Here is an 18,954-nt window from a genome sequence, read left to right on the forward strand (position 1 = left end):
TGAGTTACTAAATTAGCAAGCCTTTATTAATTACCTTTCCCAAATATCAATAAACAAAGCTCCAGAATTTATGGCTATTAAGGGTGATAAAGCTCCGAAAAGACCTGCAGGAATCATCACCATCTGATAGCTTCTATCCTCAAGAATTTTTTTATTGAGAGAAGGAACCATGATAGATAAACACACGTAAATAAACACAATTTCCAATGAATAAACCTGACCATCCCTGTTGTGGGCTGAGTTTCCTGAGAAACAGACTCTTGAGACAGAGTTTAGCCTGCAGGTTGTTGATGACAGCGTGCCCTTGAGAAGGGAGGGGAAGGAAACAGAAGTCAAACTGCAATGCAGGCCCAAGAGCAGCCTCAGCTGACCTGATAGAGAATTCTAGATCTGAGATGGCCATTTAGGGTTGTCGCAGGTTGGGAGGAGGGAGTCAGGTTTTCATGTCCCCCTGTCAATCAGTCCCTGAATGCAGGTGACCTTGGAAGGGTGTGCGACCTTGGGTGTGTCAGCTCTCTGCAGCTACGCCAATGCCCAACTAGGGCTGACGGCTGAAAGCCATCTTCCAGCGCATGCGCAGCAGCTGAAGCACAAGTCCATTATTCATGAAGGCGATCTGGGTGGCATACCACACCCATCACTGTGGCCTACTGAGAGTTTATAAAAATGAGACATAAATCAATTCTAAGAATTGAGGAAAATGAGAAGGATGGGGAAGCTGAGAATAATGGTGGTGTTTCGACTGACGAGCCTTCCACTTGGAGGGTCTGGAGGTGGGGCTGGCCCAGGGTTTTGACAAAGGAGGAGCTGACATGTTCCAATAAAGACGCCCAGGAGGGGACAGAGGGGGAAGTGTTCAAGGGCGAAAGGCTGTGACAGCAGCAAAGGGCAAGACGTGTACAAGTATGACAATGAGATTGGCTTTCCTGCAGCAAGATGTTGAGAAAAATTAAAAGAGACAGAAGCAAGAGATGTCGGCAGGGAGCCTTGATACCCTTAATCAGCTTCGACTTATAGAACAAGTGGTAAACATTGAAGGCTTCGGAGATAATTCTTGCTGCTGTGTACAGCGCAGATTGGAGGTTGAGGATGGAGGCAGACAGGCTACCTGTGGGGTCTAAAAGAGTTGGAGGGACTTCAGCAGTTCCCACAGCACCCCCTCACCTAGATTTGAGACCAGAGCGAGCAAGCAAGGAACCTAGGGTGCAAAATTCATGTTTGCACGACTGCCAGTGAGTAAGTGCCTCACTCAAGTCCTGACCCTGCCCTCACCAAACGAACCCAAACACATAGATTTCAGCAAAAACAGTATATTTGCTATGCAAAGGCCATTTCAAAGCCAGCTCCCTGCCTGCAGAACACTGGCTGGTGAGACTAAGATGTGTGCGTGGGCTCTTAGTATTTAGCTGAGACGCTGAGGGAAGGTTTCTCTGAGGAGGAAACATTTGAGCTGAGAGCATTGAGACCTGAAAGCATTAATCCACATGGAGTGGGTGGGAAAAAGCATTTCAGACCAAAGGAAAACAAAAGCATTAAAAAAAAAATAGCTTGTAGAAAGACTCTGAGACAAAAAAGCAGTAAGTTGTAGACTTATGTATACAATCCTCTTAAACTATTAGAGGAACAAGAAAAGGTGCTACCAAGAGCTGGAAAGCACCACACCCTGTTTATCTTTAGGACTAAAGAGGTCAAAAATAATCAAAGCAAAATGGGGCAACTGATTACCTTTTTAAATTCCCAAAAGCACTCTTAAGCTTTGAAATTCTAGATGTCAACATCATATTCTACTGAACATGGGGAGTAGGCATGTTCAGTAGGTTGGGCTACGACTTAAAGCAGAAACAGGAAAGAGCGCAGGAGATTTGTTGAAAGTGATGCATATATAAGAAGGCATATATAACTTAAAAAAAAACCCCACCAAATAACAGTTAATTCTTTCCCCTGCAGGGTTATGAGCCGGATCCCAGTATAACCAAGTTGGCGGAGCAGTATGCCAAGGAGGTACGCTCCTTATATCTAAAGGTGTCTTTGTCTTTCCCTGTCTTGTGAAGTTCTTTAACCAGCTTGCTTGTGTATGCCAGAACGGTACCAAGCTGTCGCTGACAAATGATCCATTGGAAGCAGCTTGTGGAGGCAATGTATTAATTACAGACACTTGGATAAGCATGGGACAAGAAGAGGAGAAGAAAAAGCGGCTCCAGGCTTTCCAAGGTTACCAGGTTACAATGAAGGTACAAATTGATGTCTCTCTGAAGGTTCATTAATCCCATTCATAAAGGCCAGAATCAGCTAATCACTCAATCACTTGTGAGAGAGCAGACCGTCCTTTCCTTCCCTATCAAGGACACGCTGACTGTATCCCCCAGTGATTTCTCTCCTCCTGAAGATGAGCTCTGCCCTTTGGAAAGACACTTTTGTCCAGGATGAAGGAATTGAAACCCAGGCAGAAGACAGAAGCAAGCCTTTCCCTCTTGCAACAGCAGAGGCATCAGAATGCTTGATGATCTGTTTAGATATACTAGGCGACTTCTGTTGCAAGCAGTTTCTTTTGATTTCTGCTCTAAGAAAAGCCCCATAGTTCTGTACTTGGGGCTAGCCCTTGCCTCTATTTTCCAAGGACTCTTTAAGTCCAGTTTAGTTTTGCTAACTGCCTCCAGGGCACTCCCAGGGGAATTCCATCTATTCTGATGCCTTTCATTAAGTTCTGAAGCATGGCTTGTCAACCTTGAGCGTGACTGAGAATTGACTGGAGTTGTTAATACACAGCTGGCAGGACCCCACTTCTCCAGGGATTCTAAATCAGTAGGTCAGGAGTGGGACCCAAGAATTTGCATTTCTGCCAAGTTCCCAGGTGGTGCAATGCTGCTGCCCCAGGGTCAAGCATTGAGAACCACTGTTCTGCAGGAATATCCTAAAAGTCAGGTGTACATTGGGATTCTGTCTGCAGAGCAACTCTTTTGTTTGGTGGAGAAAGGGATTAAGCAATTGCAATAGATGTTTTATTGATAAAATATTTAAAATATAAATACAAGCCCCTTATTTATACATGACAATAGAATAAAGTTAGAAAAATAAAATGAAAATGTATTTGTATTTGCCCTAGCCCCTTAACAGTGACTATTCCCAGAGGAAGCCACTGTTTAACAATTTGATGTGTCTCTTTGCAGACCTTTTCTGTGTATTTACATATTCCTATACACACCCACACACACACCCCTACACCTCTAATGCTTTATCATAAATGGTAGATTAGACATATTATTCTGACTAACTTTTTCCACTTAACAAATCTTAGATTTTTTTGTCCATTCATTTAGATATTTTTCCTTCTTTTTAATGACTGCATAGAATTCCAAAGTATGAGTGGGCCTTATTTTATCTGTTTCCTGTCAAAAAATTAGGCTATTTCCAACTATCCCAATTACAAACAATGCTGCAATGAAGATCCTTAATATATATATTCCTTTGTGCAGGTATTATAGAGAATAGAATTCTTTTAGGGAGAAGAATTTCTGGGTGAAGTAGTATATATTTTTTAAAATATGAGAAATGCTGGTAAACTGCCCATCCAAAAAGAATTGACAATTTATAACTTCCACATTGTCTTTATTTCTTATTTGCTATTTACATTTGTAATTTTAAAAAATCTGTATCTCATGCTTTTTAAAATTTGTGTTTCTCTGATTACTGATGAAGTTAAACATCTTTGTTTATTGGCCATTTCTATATGTTTTTCTATAAACTGCTATCATATTCTTTCATATTATATCATATCATATTCTTTTCCCATTTTCTATTGTTTTTTTTTAACAAAACAGAAAAGGTTTAGCACAAAGGCAGTAATTTTGAGGGAAGAATTTATGAGGGAATGTAGTTTTGAATCTGTAAGTGAACAATGAAACTGGATGGGAAAATGTAATTTTTAGGAATTAACTGTTAGAGAAAATTAAAATTGTTAGAACATTTACATGAAGAACGAATCACCTGTGCCCATAATCCTGTTTAATGCACTCCTATCTCAGAGCTCTTTTTCAACATTGTTTTAACCAGTAATTAAATTCACTTCAAGTGCTAAAAACCATAATTTGGAGACAGGTTAAAAAGTACAATACAATCATGTAAAGGCAACCTTTAATATACTGAGTTGGCCAAATTTTTAATTTCGGTTTTTCTGTACCATCTTATGGAAAAACCCATATGAACTTTTTGGCGAACCCAATACATTGGGATGGTAATTGGTGATTTTTGCTCTCATCCGCATCTTACCCTAGTAGAATTCTTTATTGAAAGGTCCACTATCTCACTAGACAGAGTACTAGAAAACTGAATTAGTGGTTTTATTTGGAGTGGTGATCTTCCAAATTAAAAAAATGACTAGAAAGTTTCATCAGCTGGAAGTATCATATACATTTCTGCTGGGTGCCGTGAGCTGAAATCCTCAGTCTGCCCCTTTATCTCTCCCTTTGCATGGACCTTTGAGCTTCTCTGTGGCTCAGACTGTAAAAAGTCTGCCTACAATGTGGGAGACCTGGGTTCGATCCCTGGATCAGAAAGATCCCCTGGAGAAGGAAATGGCAACCCCCTCCAGTATCCTTGCCTGGGAAATCCCATGGACAGAGGAGCCTGGCAGGCTACAGTCCATGGGGGTCACAAAAGAGTCGGACACGACTGAGTGACTTCACTTGACTCCAGGTCAGAGACGCTGACTCTGAAGAAGACAAATGTGATAGCTACATATAAGAGTCAAAACACAGTCTTATCTCCATCTCTTCTGTAGACTGCTAAAGTTGCTGCCCCTGACTGGACATTTTTACACTGCTTGCCCAGAAAACCAGAAGAAGTGGATGATGAAGTGTTTTATTCTCCACGATCTCTTGTATTCCCAGAGGCTGAAAACAGAAAGTGGACAATCATGGTAAGCAAGAAATGGGGATTGGAGGATGGGGAGTTCTCTGTGTGGCCCCAACTTGGTCATTCACGCCTTTTGGTAAACAATAAGCAGCTGGTATTACCCACATACATTACTTGCTCATATGTTATCTATTTTTTTTTTCATAAAGTTCACAATAGATCATTGGTACTTAAAGCATGTAGTGTGTTTCTAATGGAGTAAGACTGACCCCCACGTAAATATATCTATTTTAGTAAAAATTCTTACCATTGTTGATCAGCCTGAACACTAGCCACCATTGCCTGTCAACCATGATAGGTTGTATAATTCTTACACAATAATTTTATAATCCCCTTGTTAATGTTTACAGAAGCCCCTAATTCAGTGCCTGGCACAAAATGGGCATTCAAAAAAATCTTATTTCCTTCCTCCTCTCTTTCTTCCCTTCTATCATTGCCTTGGTAATTGTTTGGTTCTCTACTGGCTTTAAACAGTAGAGAAATGTTTGTTCTTAGGTATAGAACATTACCAAAATTGCAGCAAGACTAATATTAAAAATTATTAGTCCCTTTAACAAAATGCCACTAGTTTCATCTTCACCACCACTATTCTTGGAAACATTAACCTCACATCTCTGCTTTACAATATCTCAAATACCATGTTTTTCTCTGGAAAATGGAACACTCCAGTGCCATAATTTAGTACCACCATTTTTTAGTTCTTGGTGATTTAACTGATCTCCATTACTATATCAGTTAGGGTCTTACTGGAAAACAAAAAAAGTCTACTTCAGGTAGAGAAATAAAAAGAAATTTGTTAAAAGACATTAGGCACTTCCCAGAACAATTCATTCTTATATATCACATATTTAGAAGCAGAGGCAGGAAAACTGCCCAACAACACTGTGCTTCTTTGATAACCAAAACACAACTGACACAGCTTCCCATAGCCTGGTACCTAGTATCCTGGAAACTAAATGCCAGATAATCCATTATAGCTTTCATGGAGGAGAAAATGGCAACTGGCTCCAGTATTCTTACCTGGGAAATCCCATAGACAGAGGAGCCTGGCAGGCCACACTACAGGGGATTGCAAAGATTCAGACATGACTGAGCACGCACATATACAAAACATTTAGCATGTTATCTAATACACTGTAAATATTGTTATTGTAATTATCATCACCACTATCATCTTCATTGTTGATCTAATGCAGTGACCAGCAGAGATTTGAGCTCCAGGATGGCTTCCCTGCTGGCTCAGATGGTAAAGAATCCGCCTGCAATACAGGAGACCTGGGTTGGGAAGATCCCTTGGAGAAGGGAACGGTTACCCACTCTAGTATTCTTGCCTGGATAATTCCATGGACAGAGGAGCCTGGTAGGCTATAGTTCATGGGGTTGCAAAGTGTCGGACACGACTGAGTGACTTTCACACACACACATGACTCCCTTTGCAATGAAAAGTGGTATATCAGGCCCAAGTTTGTCATATCTAATAAGAGGAATGACTTTTTTTTTCTTACTGTACCTTTCAGCTTATAGCGTCAGGACACTAACTTTGGCCAAAATGGCAATTATCATGTCATTTAGACCAGTGCCTCTAAAGCTTTTGATCCATTTGAATCCATTTGATCCATCTGAATCACCTAGGGACTTGTTAAGTGGAAATTTGGATTTGGTCTGAGATGTGGCCCAAGATTCAGCATTTTTGATAAGCAACCAGGTAATGAAGATGCCGCTCTCCTTCAGACCACATTTTGAATAGCAAAGATCCAGATGCCAAAAAATAAAATGTGAGCTCTCCAACCATATACCCCAGGAAGAAACATAGCAACGAATTTTCCTCAAGCTCTACTCTTTATCAGAAGATGACGGCAATGACAAAGATAGATCAACCCAAATCTGTTAAAATAGATTCTTTTGTAGAAATTCAGGGGCCGGAGGGGGAACTAAATTTTCTAAAATATAATTATGAAGATGCTCTGTGCTTCTGAATTTTTAAAGAGCTTATTATGCACTTGTGTGTATATATATTATACACACACACACACACACACACACATATATACATACATATTCACAGTGAAGTCTTATGCTCACCCATTTTCCACCATCTAAGTCCTACCACCCTCTCTCCATCTCCCACGTTCCTGAGGTATCCACTTCCCCTAGTGGGTAAATATATTTTTTAAAAAAAACAAGATGCACGGCCATATTAAAATGAAAGTAAAGAATCTAAAATCGAAAGAATGCTTGACTGGGAGTGAGAAGAGTTGAATTCTGTAACTGTCTTTGATACTAGTTAGCCATATTATTTTGGATAAGCGTGACCTCTCTGGGTCTCAGTTTCTTTCCACATAAAATAAGTAGGTTGAGCTATCTAGATGGCAAATGGCTTTTAATCTTAGGTCCTCAATCTCATCAGCAGGCTACATGGAGTCCTATGTTCAGAAGCTTCTAAGCCTGCCTGTGGTCTCGGAAGGAAAGAGTGATATAACTAGTGATACCCAACATGGATTCTGGAAGGGGGTTGGTGACACACATGCTGTCCTCTTTATGTCTCCAAACCGGATGATGTGGATGTTCCACTGAGTTAAGTTCATTTCAGCAACCATATACTGAGCATCTACTGTGTGCCGGGTTCTCTGCCAGGCACTGCAGATTAAAAAAAAAAAAAGAATATTGTTCAGTCTCTGCACAGTCTGTACAATTCATAGAAGCATGGCATTTTCAAGTGGGATGAGACCTTACAGATTATCTAGTATAAATTCCTATTTTATAGGCAAAGAAATTATTCTTAGATGGCTTATTTAGAATGGCATTTAGGCTCAACACTGCTCTGCTAGATTCTTCTGGAATGTTCTAAAGATACAATACCTGTTTTCCTCTAGAATCTCCCTATCCAACACAGTAGCCACTAGTGGCTATCTAAATTTAGACTTCAGCTAACTAACTGGAGAAGGAAATGGCACCCCACTCCAGTATTCTTGTCTGGAGAATTCCATGGACAGAGGAGACTGGCGGGCTACAGTTCATGGGGTTGCAAAGAGTCAAACACAACTGAGCAACCCAACAACAAAAATGAACTAAAAGATAATAAAATATAAGATTCAATTCCTCAGACATACTAACCACATTTTAAGTGTTCAATAGTCACATAGGGCTGGTGGCTACACTATTTGTATTTGACAGCATAGACAGGGAATGTTTCCATCATGACAGAAAGTCCTACTGGGCAGCACTACTGTCTGAAGGGGGATTTCCACACACACAGTTTCATTTACAGTCAGGATAGAAGAAGGAAGGAGAGACACAATCCAGCCTCAAGTTCTGAGGCCCCCATAATGACTAATGTAATAACTAAATAGGTGAAGGGCTTGTTCTAAAAGCATATAACGTTTTTAAAGCAAACGTGTACTCATTCAGCACTCATACTAGCTTTTTAAGGCCTTCATACTGGGAGATTTCCAGCAGTGCTTTTCAGAACACTCTGGTAATCACATCATTCTCTCCATAGTGCACAGGCCTTTGGATCTCTTTGTAAAAAAAAAAAGAAAGAAAGAAAGAAAACAACACACACACACACCCCCTCTCCTCACCACAAAGCTTGCTTTTATATTTTTCAATAATTACTAAGGCTACAGGACTCACGAAACGTGAGGTGGGTTTCTTCCTCTGCCTACAAATTTTACTGTGGAGCTCAAGAAACCTAAAGGGACCCTGCAAAAAATCTGCCTCTTCAAAGTACTACTATCAGGATGACCTTTAGATATACAACACCATTGCGAATGTAGTTCACAGTATTTTACCATCTCTTCTCTCCAAGTGAGGGGTGCCAGATAAAATACAGGATACCCAGCTACTTTGGAGTTTCAAATGTGGTGTGGTGTTTAGACAATTTATTAAGACAATAAATAATTGTTTAGGATAGACATGTTCTAAGGGCTTTCTTCATAGCTCAATCAGTAACGAATCTGCCTGCAATGCAGGAGACCTAGGTTCGATACCTGGGTAGGGAAGATCCCCTGGAGAAGGAAATAGCAACCCACTCCAGTATTCTTGCCTGGAAAACCCCATGAACAGAGGGAGCCTGGCAGGCTGCAGTCCATGGGGTTGCAAGAGTCGGACACAACTTAGGGACCAAACACCACCACCAATAGACATGTCCTATGTAATATTTGGAACATACTTGCAGTTTAAGAAAAATTGTTGTTGACCTGAAATGCCTACTTATGTACGTATGTATATATATATGTCTGTATCTAACTAAATCTGGCAGCAGCTCTACTCATAATTAACTTTCTAAGATTTAATATTTGAAAATAAATTTGACATATGCTATGACCATTAAAAACAAAACCAAACCTAAGAGGTGACCCCAGGAACCCATAAAAAAGCTTAAAATATTTTACTGGAAGATGTTCTTATCCTAGTGTTTGACCTTTCTGTCTTCTTCTTGTCATTCAGATCTCAACTTTAAATGTCAGTCTTTAACAAGATTTTCCCTGTCCACCCTAAGTGGTTCCCCGACCTCCTTTATCCTGTTTTTTTTTTTTTTTGTAATTTTCTAATGACATTTATCACTCCTTGATATTTTATTTTTTATTTGTTACCTGTCCTCTCCCTACCATGATATGTGCTCAATATATTTTTGTAGACTGAAGGCAATACAGAATACTGTTTGGTTCTCGAACATGGGCTTTGGAAATCAAGTTAAAATTCTGGCTCTCTGTGTGGTCTTGGGAAAGTATCATAACTTCTCTAAGTCCAGTTTATTCACATGAAAATGGTGGTCAAGGAATAGTACAGGCAGGTACAGATCCACGCCTCACTGCCACCACTCAGGAAATACCTGTGCTTCAGTCTCCTCGTCTGTATTTCATTTCTCTTCCTACCTCCCACAGTAGAAAAGGATATTACATAGTCCGGACAAAAAGCAACAGCACTCAGACATAAAAAGAATGAATCTGAGTCATTTGTAGTGATGTGGATAAACCCAGAGCCTGTTATACAAAGTGAAGTAAGTTAAAGAAAAACAAGCATCATATATGAATGCATCTATATGGAATCTAGAAACATGGTACTGATGAACCTATTTGCATGACAGGAATAGAGATGCAGATGTAGAGAACAGACTTGTGGACACAGGGAAAAGAGGGTGGATGAACTGAGAAAGTAGCACTGACATATATACACACATATGTACACCGTGTGTAAAATACATGGCTAGTGGGAAATTGCTATAAAGCACAGGGAGCTCAGCTTGGTGCTCTGTGATGACCTAGAAGGATGGGATTGGCGAGGATGTGGGAGGGAAGCTCAAGAGGGAGGGGATATATGTATACTCAGAGCTGATTCCCTTTGTTGTACAGCAGAAACCAATACAGCATCATAAAGCAATTATATTTCAATAAAAATAAAATAAAAGGAAGAATGCAAAAAAAAAAAAAAGAAGCAAGAGCAAGTACCTGAAAGGCAGTAAAACTACCTCCTAAGAGTGGAGTCAGAGAAACTTGGGTCCAAACCCAGTTCTGTGTTGTTTCCAGGCTTGAGTTTCTCATCTATAAGTGATAATAGCAGAGATTCCCTTAGAAGGTTGTTGTGTTACACGAGCTAATTTACAAACACTTCTCTCTACCTTACTGCAGTACCTAGTGCAGTGATAATGTCAGCAACAGTGATAACGACAAATGTTGATGGCAAGACACTTAGTCTGGTACGTAGTAAGCACTCAGTCAGCATTTGTCATCATCACTGTTTCTGATATAATTACTATTGTTATTTTGGAAGTTGGGACGAATAAAAGTGAAAATTCCTGTTTGCCGCTGATGGCCTGATGGGAAGCTGTACTCTAGCTTATAAACATTCTTTCAGGAGAACCCAGATTCAAAAAGACATTATTCATTAACCTAAATAATCTGCATCTGATTTATTCTAAACTTTTCTAGGTTAAAAGTATCCAAACCACAGTGTAAACACAAGGATGGGGGGAATTCTATTTCTCTACAACTAGGCAATAGTAGGCTTCACTTGTGACTAGAAAAGCCAATCATGGCTACCACCTTGGTACCTCCCTTTGGCTCTCACCCCCACTGGTCCTGGAATGAGGCCTAAAAAAAGCATGGTGTTTGTGTATATATTTGGGTCAGCATGATCCCTCATGAGCTCCCTTAATAAAAATAAGCATTAGTTTGGAGGTGACCCCTTATCATTTCCTTAGGAAAACATGTCTGCCATAGGCCTTCAAAGCTGTAACCCGGATCCTCTTCCATAGGTCCCTAAGCAGAATCTTGCTAATGTTTACCCATTTCTTCCTTTCTCTTTGTCTGTGTGTCATTCCAGGCTGTCATGGTGTCCCTGCTGACAGATTATTTGCCTCAGCTCCAGAAGCCGAAGTTTTGATGTGCTGATGCTTCTCAAGAGAGAAACCATGTTCTTCAGGAACAGAATAAGTCAGTTTATGAGGGAAGGAGAAGAGAACAAATCACAGAAATAAACAAATTCTAACACATGCTATAGGTGAATGGTATGATATTGCTTTGCCACTGTGAAACCTTCCTGAAGCTCCTAATTTCAGTACTGATGCACTGGAACATGTGGCTTAACTTGGTTTAAACTTTCTAATTCACAATTTCTGAGTTACATTTGGGTATGATATTAATAATCATATACATTTGCTTCAACTAAACATAAAATACTGCGTTCATAACACATAATGCCTATGCCATTAAAAGTAATCTATGCTTATTGCTCTAATAAATTATCACCCACGCTAATTTATAAGTAAACATTTACCAGGAAGTCAGCTGCTGGCAGACCTGTGGGCTGTGCTCATATCCCCTAGGACCAACAAGGAAGCCAAATGATCCATCTTGCTGATGTAACACAATTTGCAGGCAAATGGGGTAGACAGACATTCACTTACGGAGGCAAAATGAGGAAATTCTTAGAAAAACAGCTGTAATTGCGTCCAAACTCTGGAGTTTTTTCTAGTCATTTGTGGAAGGAGGGTCCTTCGAGAGCACATATCTCTCTTCTGTAATGAATACTTAATGTTACAAGCCTAAAGAAGCCTTTGTGAACAAGTGATAAAACCACGGATACCTAAGTAGGAATATAATGTCCATTAGTGACATTTTCATAGGTTCAAATTCTCCAGCAGGAGCAATTTACCTTTTTTTTCATGTTTGTGCTTGTCATGCAGCTCATCATACCATGCACTGGATATTTCCATAAATCTACTGCTTGCCACATTTTATTTATTTATTTATTTATTTATTTATTTATTTATTTGAACCCAGAGTCATTTGAGTTCTGGGTCTTTATGTTTTTAGATACATAGCAATTGGATTAAACTGTGTACAGCCATCTTTCACTTAGAATTTCTGAGCTATTAGTAATACCATAAAGACGGTCTTTTTTTTTTTTAGCATTTTTTTTTCCATTTATTTTTATTAGTTGGAGGCTAATTAATTTACAACATTGCAGTGGTTTTTGTCATACATTGAAATGAATTAGTCATGGATTTACATGTATTCCCCATCCCGATTCCCCCTCCCACCTCCCTCTCCACCCAATCCCTCTGGGTGCACCAGGCCCGAGCACTTGTCTCATGCATCTAACCTGGGCTGGTGATCTGTTTCACCCTAGATAATATACATGTTTCGATGCTGTTCTCTTGAAACATCCCACCCTCGCCTTCTCCCACAGAGTCCACAAGTCTGTTCTATACATCTGAGTCTCTTTTTCTGTTTTGCATATAGGGTTATCGTTACCATCTTTCTAAATTCCATATATATGTGTTAGTATACTGTAATGGTCTTTATCTTTCTGGCTTACTTCGCTCTGTATAATGGTGCTTGCCACATTTTAGTCTATATTTTCCTCTAATTTTTCTTCAAGTTAAGAACAATTTGCACCACTGGATTATTATGTAATTAGAGCTAGATGTCTCTTGTGGGTGAACAAAACGTGTAGTATTGAATTATTATGATATAATTTTAAATCTTTAGTTCAAATGTTAAATAAGTGAAACTTTTCAAAAGTAATGTATTTTACAGAGGACAAGAAAAGTAATTAACTTGACATTCCATTTCTACTACTGGAAGAATGTTTCCAGCCTAGTTGACTGATATTCTTCAGCAGATAGCTATGACTTAAACAAGTGAGTACGAGATGAATTACAAATTAGATCTGCAATGAAGATGCAATAAAACATATTTAGTAGGGAGATGGGGGAAAGCACATAATATTACAGGGGAAAAAATTCAATTTTTCTTGTAAATAACAAAGGTGACTTTCACGTTGATGGCGATTTATTGGGAGCACTTAAGAAAGAAAGAGTGGAGTTTTGTAAACTGTCTTCTTTCAGCAGAGAGTATAAGGACAATTTAACCAAGAGGTGCTGTGTGGGTTGTGGGGGCTTTCCCTTAAACTGCCTCCATACAAAGGACATGATCCTGAGTAATCTTCCACTTTCTAAATGGTCCCCTATTGCAGGGGTCCCTCAACCTTGGAGATCTAATGCCTGGTGATCTGAGGTGGAGCTGATGTGATAATAATAGAAATAAAATGCATAATAAACATAATGCACTTGAAGCATCCTGCAACCACCCCCTACCCCCAGTCTGTGGAAAAACTGTCTTCCACGAAACCCATCCCTGGTGCCCAAAAGGTTGGGGACTGCTGCCCTACAATAATGAACTCTCATCTCTTTATTAGGTATTCTTGGAACCACAGAGAAGGTACAATCTTCTTCCTTCAAAGGGAAAGAACTTGTATCATTCCCTTTTTAAAATGTAGTCACTACCTCAAAATGTCCCAAAGCTTTCTTTTTTTTATGAATACACCATTTAACACTGCTCTCAACCCAAACCAGTAAGCCTATAGGAATTTATTTGCTTTCTTAACTTTTCCTCTTAAAAAGACATTATTTATATTGTCAGGAATAAAGAAAACCAGGGAAGGAAGACTTAGTATTATTTTTTTTTCAAAACTATTTTATCTCCTGTTTCATTTATCTCCTTTCCTCCTTCATTCCCTTTCCTGTGTAACTACTGCAATGACAGAGATGAACAAAAACTCCAGCAATGACCTTTGGGTCACTGCTGCAGTAGATCCTGACTTAATTAATATAACTAGTCAAAGAGTGCCTTTCTTCCAGGCTTTCTCCACTGTAACACTGGAAGTAATATCATATGATTATACTGCAATGGGGGCTTCCCAGGTGGTACTAGTGGTAAAGAACCCCCAGGCCAATGCAGGAGATTTAAGAGATGCTGGTTCAATCCCTGAGTTAGGAAGATCCCCTGGAGGAGCCATGGCAACCAACTCCTGTATTCTTGCAGTGATAAGTTTCCAGGAACTTTGGAAAAATAATTCTACATCAGATATTTTGAATGAATATTGTATGATTTGACTATTATAATGTCCCCAAGCAGAAAGATCTGCCTAGATTAACATGGTAATGCCACATTTGACCTCCTACATAAATAAGTGACTCTAGAACTTCAGTTAAAATGGTGAGAGCCTCATGATCAATGCTAAAGATCTAAGGCAAACCTTGTCACATAATAAAAAGGTATAAAGAATACATACAGACAGGGTGTCCAAAACACAGTCTTTCTTTGGGCCTTTTTGTCTTGGACATTCTCATCAGTGAAGATGAGCTGCAGCATGTCTTGAGACATGGCATCACTCAGCAATTTTGTAGGCTTGATGACAAATATGAAAGGTCATATCAAAGAATGGAAAACCAGTCTCGTTATAATGATTGGACACCTACAACCAGGAGCACCATATACTGACATCCAAGATGTACTCTGTGCCAAGGTCTCAGGTAAAGGTGTGTCTAAAGAATCTGCCTGAAATGCAAGAGACTTGGGTTTGATCCCTGGGTTGGGAAAATCCCCTGGAAGAGGGCATGGTAACCCACTCCAGTATTCTTGCCTGGAAAATCCCACAAAGAGAGGAGCTTGGCGGGCTACAGTCCATGGGGTCGCAGAGTCAGGCACGACTGAGCGACTAACACTTTTACTTTTTCAAAGGCGTGAGTAAGGGCTAAAACCTGGTCTACACTTCAGATACCAAGGCTTGTGCCTCCTTAGAGCCTTACAGCCAGGAGGAAGGAATGACTTTTTTAAAGTTGCCCACCGAGGGATATTTTGAGAGAACAGCATCGAAACATGTATATTATCTAAGGTGAAACAGATCACCAGCCCAGGCTGGATGCATGAGACAAGTGCTCAGGCCTGGTGCACTGGGAAGACCCAGAGGAATCGGGTGGAGAGGGAGGTGGGAGGGGGGATCGCGATGGGGAATACATGTAAATCCATGGCTGATTCATGTCAATGTATGACAAAAACCACTACAATATTGTAATTAGCCTCCAACTAATAAAAATAAATGGAAAAAAAAATTGCCCACCTAGAGGGAACACTTTTCAGTGTTTTATAAGCCTGAATAGGTGTTTTAAGTCACAAAAAAAGGCACACAAAAGTATCTGATAGGGTTAACCCTACTTTCAATCATTTACATCAGAATTTTTTTTTCAATATCACCCTGTACATGTTAAAGTGAGACATATAGGAATACTTTGGTGATGCTTTTGGTGTTTCGTCTCAATTTCTGCCACAGTTTCAAGATTCCAGAATAGAAATGATAGCATCTGTCCATTTTTGTGTGGCAAATACATGACACATCATGGAGGCAGGAATCTGCAATCAACTCTGAAGTTCTTTAATTTAAAAAAAAATTCATCCCTAATAATTGTCCAGAAAATTTAGTATCAATTATTGAGAAAAGAATCTTGGTCACAGCAAATGGAAAATGCATTCCTTTATATGAACTAAATCTTTTCACAGACTGAGGGATGCCTGACTTGTATCAATGACACTAGACTTGGTTTCTAACTGATGTTCTTCTGGAGCTCATTCCCAGAGGCAAGGCAAGTACAACAGCTGTCTTCTGGAGCAAAATCATTAGGTAAATAAATTTTTAAACTGGAATGAGGCTTAGAAGTAATCCAGATTATCCTTTCATTTTACAAAAGAAGGAAACAGGAAACAGCAACAAAATGTTCCTAGGAGAGAAAGATATTTGACAGGGAGGGGTTATGCATGTGTTCAACATCCCTTCATACACTATCTGGGACCTTCAAAGGCTGAATGGGGAATAGGGAACTGGCTGGTCTGGGACTGTGACTCTGTGAGGCCAGCAGATGAGAGGAGAGCTCACACCTAAGCCGAGATCGATACAGACATTCAGGGATGTGAACCAAGATCCAAAAAGCATTCATGGAGTCGATGCTGTCGGAGTCCCATCCAGATGTCTATTACCTGGGCTCACCCATCCCCCAGCTGCCATCAGGGATAGATACTGATGGCTCACAGCTGCTCCTTTTTCTGAAACACTATCCTCAACCAACCAGGAACCACTTAGCCCAGGAGGTTAGACTCTTGCTGTCATCCCACTACTGGCAGTTCAGAGCCAATGAGTGACAGAGAGGCTCTCTTCCCTCCAGGCAAGACGAACCCAGTGGTGAAATTCATGCCCCAGAGCTTCCCACAGGATTAGGCTGAAGTCAGTAGCTGTTGAAGACCACATCCTTGGTCGTTGTTATTTTTGTTGTTTCGTTGCTCAGTCATGTCCGACTCTTTTTCAACCCCATGGACTGTAACCTGCCAGGCTCCTCTGTCCATGGGATTTCCCAGGCAAGAATACTGGAGTGGGTTGCCATTTGCTTCTCCAGAGGATCTTCTCAATCTAGGAATGGAACTTGTGTCTCCTGCTTTGGCAGGAGGCTTCTTTACCACTGAGCCACCCAGGAAGCCCAAGTTAATGCTTAACCTACTTCCCTCGTTCAATAAATAAACTTCCACTCCTTCAATAAATCATTTGCATAAGAGTCCCCATCTCAGGCTCTGCTTCTCAGGAATCTGATCTAAGAAGATCCATGAATAAGATTTTTCAGAGATCTGCACTGTTCTGCTGATCCTTCAGGCATCAAGGGAGGAGTAGGAAGATAAGTGGCCATTTGACAAATGGTGAAGAGCTCAAACTTCAGCAAGTAAAAATGTTTCCCATTACCAGGATCAGTCTTCCTTAAGAAGGAAGCAGACCATTATAAATAACAAATACTTTCCTATCACATGTTCAAATTCATAATGAGGGATTTATTAACTGCATGGAATAGACCAATTTTCTTTCCCCAGAGAGGAGTACCTCTGAGTTAACTGACACAATATTGCAGGCTTATTTTTGTGATAATCTAACACCTTTAGAGTTGTTGCCTCTGGTACCTCATCTGTCCTTGGTCCTGCCTTCCCCTCTTCCCCCCAAAGCTACTTATTCAGCAGGTCTGGACCAGGGCCTGAGAACCTGCATTTTTAACATGTCCCCAGGGATTTCAATGTTGCCAGTCCAGGGACCACACTTTGAAAACCATTGGTATGAGGTACTGCTCAAGAATTATTGGAGGTGTCTTTATCCCCACATCCATAAAGCACCACCATAAAGCATTTGACATAACCCAGATCCTCTGACTATTAATCTGTTTTTGGAGCCACTGAGGCCTGGATTTTATCCCTTCTCTGCTACATAACAGCCATCTAATCCCACTTTCCTTATCTGTAAAATGAGAATTATAATGCCCATCTCATAGTGTTGCTAAAATATTTAAATAAAGTAACACATATAAGAGTATTTGGCTTAGAGCCAGTGCTAAATAAATACCAGCCTCCTTTTATTTGATTGATTGTTTCTAATACTTTTATATGTTTTCTTTTGCCTTTATAACAAAATTATATCCCACCATCAGAAGCATTGAGTTGAACAGCTGGTGTCCAGAAAAGGGCAAAGAATGAGTTTGTCCTCTGAAGTTGGCAGAACCCAGCAGTTGATGCTTCAGTAGAGCTATATCTTTCCAGAAGCTGGTTTGTGAATACATATGATACCCAGGTGAGTGGCCTGGCTCTTTGCCAAACTGAATCATGGAAGGTAATAAGTCCCAAAATCTAATCAAACTGACAACTCTTTTGCTTAGGGAAGCATGACAGGAATGTACATTTATGTGAAATAAATCCGAGGCATTTGGCTTGGGGTTTAGCTGATAAAAGGGGAAAGGGATTAGGGAACACTCATCAGGGTTTATTTATTTTTGTTTGAGGCTAGAAGTGCTCAGAGGAAGAAATTTTCAAACTGTTCTTAAGGCTGCAGTTCTTAAATGTTTTGTTCTCAGGACCTCTTTATGCTCTCGTGAATTAGAAAGATCTCATACATATTCCTTTATGTGGTATATATCACATTAGAAATTAAAGCTGAGAAATTTCAGAAATATTTATATATTGATTAATTTACAGTTAACAATACTAGACCTATAATAGTTTATGAAAATAACCATATTTTCCTAAACAAAGTTCATGAATAGAGTGGATGACATTGATTTGTTTTTTGCATATCTTTGCTGCCTGCCTTAATAGAAGACATCTGTATTCTCATATCTGTTTCTGCTTTCCATCTACGGTACTATGTTGGTTTGAAGTAAAGGGAGATGATCCAATCTCACAGATATAAGCAGTTAAAACAGGAAGTAGCTTTTCAAATAATCATCAATATTCTTGGATGTTACGCTGAAACTCTGCAAGTGATAGCTCCTTGGAGATGAGTTGCAGTGTGGGATCTGACCACATCAGTGAACTTTTCTACACTGTTAGGTGAAACTTCACTTTGAATAAATCTTTTGCACATGTGTGGTTCCACATCAATCATTTGGAAAATATTAGTTCACTGATTCATGCAGATCTTCCAAATAATGCTGTATTACATTATGGAAAATTTAAAAATTGCATTTGTTCACACCACTACTGCTTTGGCCTGAATGTTTGTGTGCCCCCAAAATTCATATGTTAAAATCCTAGCCCCTAAAGATTATGGTATTAGTGTGTGGGGCCTTTGGGAAATACTTAGGTCATGAGGATGGGGCCCTCATGAATGAGATAAATGCCCTTGTAAAAGGGACTACCCAGAGCTCCCTAGCTCCTTCTGCCAGGTGAGGACACAGTT

The 18,954-nt window shown here is 39.9% G+C and overlaps 1 protein-coding gene across 2 annotated transcripts in view; it reads left to right on the forward strand.

Moving 5' to 3' along the window:
* The window catches only part of OTC (ornithine transcarbamylase), a 65,512-nt gene extending 54,103 nt beyond the window's left edge, over positions 1-11,409 (forward strand). For both annotated transcript variants that reach the window (XM_070462013.1, XM_020913679.2), the window contains 4 exons: positions 1,948-2,001; positions 2,082-2,231; positions 4,778-4,915; positions 11,236-11,409. In XM_070462013.1, coding sequence (XP_070318114.1) covers positions 1,948-2,001; positions 2,082-2,231; positions 4,778-4,915; positions 11,236-11,295 — 402 coding nt within the window. In that variant the 3' untranslated portion in view covers positions 11,296-11,409. The remainder of the gene's footprint in view (positions 1-1,947; positions 2,002-2,081; positions 2,232-4,777; positions 4,916-11,235) is intronic.
* Positions 11,410-18,954: the final 7,545 nt, after the last annotated feature.

The sequence above is a fragment of the Odocoileus virginianus genome, chromosome X, assembly GCF_023699985.2.
Source record: "Odocoileus virginianus isolate 20LAN1187 ecotype Illinois chromosome X, Ovbor_1.2, whole genome shotgun sequence".
Classification (NCBI taxonomy): Eukaryota; Metazoa; Chordata; class Mammalia; order Artiodactyla; family Cervidae; genus Odocoileus; species Odocoileus virginianus.